At 54.4% G+C, this 3,043-nt stretch overlaps 2 protein-coding genes and 1 pseudogene across 2 annotated transcripts in view; 1 reads left to right on the top strand and 2 right to left on the bottom strand.

Moving 5' to 3' along the window:
* LOC102429455 (hemoglobin subunit theta-1) overlaps positions 1-210 on the bottom strand; it is an 828-nt gene extending 618 nt beyond the window's left edge. The window contains exon 1 of the mRNA XM_023744940.1: positions 193-210. Within this exon, the coding sequence (XP_023600708.1) occupies positions 193-210 (18 nt within the window). The remainder of the gene's footprint in view (positions 1-192) is intronic.
* Positions 211-241: 31 nt separating this feature from the next.
* LOC102429760 lies at positions 242-1,233 on the top strand (annotated as a pseudogene).
* A 1,547-nt stretch (positions 1,234-2,780) lies between these two features.
* Positions 2,781-3,043, bottom strand: part of LOC102424357 (hemoglobin subunit alpha) — a 3,696-nt gene continuing 3,433 nt past the window's right edge. The window contains exon 3 of the mRNA XM_023744928.1: positions 2,781-2,909. Coding sequence (XP_023600696.1) covers positions 2,781-2,909 — 129 coding nt within the window. The remainder of the gene's footprint in view (positions 2,910-3,043) is intronic.

The following is a 3,043-nucleotide window of genomic DNA, read 5'->3' on the forward strand; positions in this document are numbered from 1 at the left end:
AGACGTTTTCAATAGAAGTGGTATTGATGCAGATCTACTACTACAATTACCACAGAACTCGTCTATAGACCCCCAGCTAGAGTGCGGAGCTAGTGTGCAGAGCAACTGAATGCGCTCTTCGTGTCATTCCTTCTTTGCCCACTCCGTCCACACCTTTGGGAACCCCTGGACCTGCTGGGGTTGGACCCCAACATCTGGTTCCCAAACCATTGCTGGGCAGCGGGCCACAGTCTGAGCAGAGATGGCAGCGGTGGCGGCGGCAGTGGGGGCTGGGGGCAGTCGGGGGTCCGGGCTGGGGCAGCGCCATCTTGTGCTCTGGCCTGGTGAGGAGGCCGGGAAGGGGGACCCTGGGGGAGCAGAGGACTACAGGAATGGCCTGGAGCCTGAGGAACTGGAGCCTGAGGAGCTGCTGCTGGAGTCCGAGTCAGAGCCTGAGCCTGAAGAGGAGCCGCCCTGGCTCCGTGCCCCACTGGGCACCCCAGGCCCTGAGCCTGGCTCGGGAGTCCCAGGCAGCCAGGAGGAGGAGGAGGAGCAGGAGCCGGGACTAGTCCAGGGGGCCCCAGGGGACGGTGCCATTGAAGACCCGAATCTGGAAGAGATTAAAGCTCGAGTCAGGGAGATGGAGGAAGAAGCTGAGAAGCTGAAAGAGCTACAGAACGAGGTAGAGAAGCAGATGAATATGAGTCCACCTCCAGGCAATGCTGGCCAAGTGATCATGTCGATCGAAGAGAAGATGGAGGCTGATGCCCGTTCCATCTATGTTGGCAATGTGGACTATGGTGCAACAGCAGAAGAGCTGGAAGCACACTTTCATGGCTGTGGTTCAGTCAACCGTGTTACCATCCTCTGTGACAAATTTAGTGGCCATCCCAAAGGGTTTGCATATATAGAGTTCTCAGACAAAGGGTCAGTGAGGACTTCCCTGGCCTTAGATGAATCCCTATTTAGAGGAAGACAAATCAAGGTACTCCCAAAACGAACCAACAGACCAGGGATCAGCACAACAGACGGGGGTTTGCCACGAGCCCGATACCGTGCCCGGACCAGCAACTACAACAGTTCCCGAGCTCGATTCTATAGTGGTTTTAACAGCAGGCCTCGGGGTCGTGTCTACAGGGGCCGGGCTAGAGCAACTTCATGGTATTCCCCTTACTAAAAAAAAGTGTGGCCCTAACTGGTTTGGCTCAGTGGATAGAGCGTCGGCCTGAGGACTGAAGGGTCCCAGGTTCGATACCGGTCAAGGGCATGTACCTTGGTTGCAGGCACATCCCCAGTGGGGGGTGTGCAGGAGGCAGCTGATCAATGTCTCACTCTCTCATTGATGTTTCTAACTCTCTATCCCTCTCCCTTCCTCTCTGTAAAAAAAAAAAAATCAATAAAATATATATATATTTTAAAAATCTCTAAATGTCCCTAGATCTATATATTAACATCTTGGCTTGTTACATTTTTGGATGGGGCTGTTCTGCCATTGTGTGTTTATATCTGTTTGTGTGAGGTTTGTCTATATGTGTGTGTGTCACAAGTATGCTCTTGACTGGAATCGAACCCGGGACCCTTCATTCCGGAGGCCGATGCTCCATCCACTGAGCCAAACCCAGCCAGGGCAAGGATTTTTATTTTCTTTAAAAAAAAAAAAAAAAATCTCGCCCTAACCGGTTTGGCTCAGTGGAAGGAGCGTCGGCCTGCAGACAGAAAGGTCCCAGGTTCGATTCCGGACAAGGGCATGTACCTTGGTTGCAGGCACATCCCCAGTAGAGGTGTGCAGGAGGCAGCTGATTGATGTTTCTATCTCTCTATCCCTCTCCCGTCCTCTCTGTAAAAAATCAATAAAATATATTTTTCAAAAAAGAAAGTACACTAAGTGGAGTAGTTACTGCATTTTCTTAAGTTTCTACAGTGACCATGGTTGGTTTAATGAGGAAAAATTTTTTAAAGAAAGCAGTTCTGATCTGTCTCCTTAGAAGTGTGGATGTAGGCAGGACTCTGGGCCAGCTCCCTGGCCCACTTTGCTAAGTGACTGGGTGCTGGGGCAGGACGAACTTCCTTCCACCAGGTCCAGAGTCTGGCAAACGGGGGCTTCACCCCAAGCCTCCTAGATCCCCAAAGTCCCCGACACCCTTTTGGAGCCCCTGTGTACTGTCCTGCAAGTTGGGCTCCGCGTGAGTCCTATCCGCACCAGCAGAGGGCGCCGTTCCCTAATTTTCTCTGGGGCTGTGCCCCGCCTCCTGGTACCGCGCCCTCAGTTCTAGGTGAGTGAGGGACCAGGTCCCGCTCACCTAGATTTGTGTGGAGTCCCCCGAGGCGAGTCGCTCTGGGAAGGGGCCAGGCCTGGTCATCTAGGACAAGCCCATGACCCCCGACATAGTCCCGAGGGGCTGAAGCCTTTGGCCTGCGTCTCCAAGTGGCTGCAGCCAAGGGCATGGTGGGTGGAGTTTCACAGTCCGGCATTTGGGACCCGATGGACGAAACGTCTCAGGCCGCCGAGGGTGAGATGACCTGAATGTCCCTCTCAGCCACGCAGGTCGTCCAGCGAACGCGGCCCAGGGGCGCGCCCACACCTGGACATGGCTGGACGCGCAGCTCAGGGCTGTTCAGATCCCCACCTTTCCTTTGGTAGGAGGGCAGCCCCTCCCCAAATCCCATCAGGACCCTGGCGCGCACCCCCAGGGAACACATGAGCGCACGCAGGGTGAGGCTTTCCTTCAGGGACTTTACTCAAACACTGAAAGGTCGCAAGAAGAGGAGGCTGGGGGGTCCCGCGATGACGCACCCCTCGTTTAGCGATAGCTGGAGGCCAGCGCCCAAGTCACGTGGCTCAGAAACTTGTCCAGCGAGGCCTGCAGGGCGGGGCTGAAGTCTCCGGGGTAGTGCCGGGCGAGGGTGACCAGCAGGCAGTGGCCCAGCAGCTGCGGAGGATGGAGTCATCCCACCGGGGTCGCGATCTTCCCCCCACACCCTCCCTTGTGATCCCCTTTTTTTTCTTTTTTATATTTTTTTAATCACAGCAATATATTTAAGCTCATTTTTTTTTATTTTTTCT

The sequence above is a fragment of the Myotis lucifugus genome, unplaced genomic scaffold (genome assembly GCF_000147115.1).
Source record: "Myotis lucifugus unplaced genomic scaffold, Myoluc2.0 scaffold_498, whole genome shotgun sequence".
Taxonomy (NCBI): domain Eukaryota; kingdom Metazoa; phylum Chordata; class Mammalia; order Chiroptera; family Vespertilionidae; genus Myotis; species Myotis lucifugus.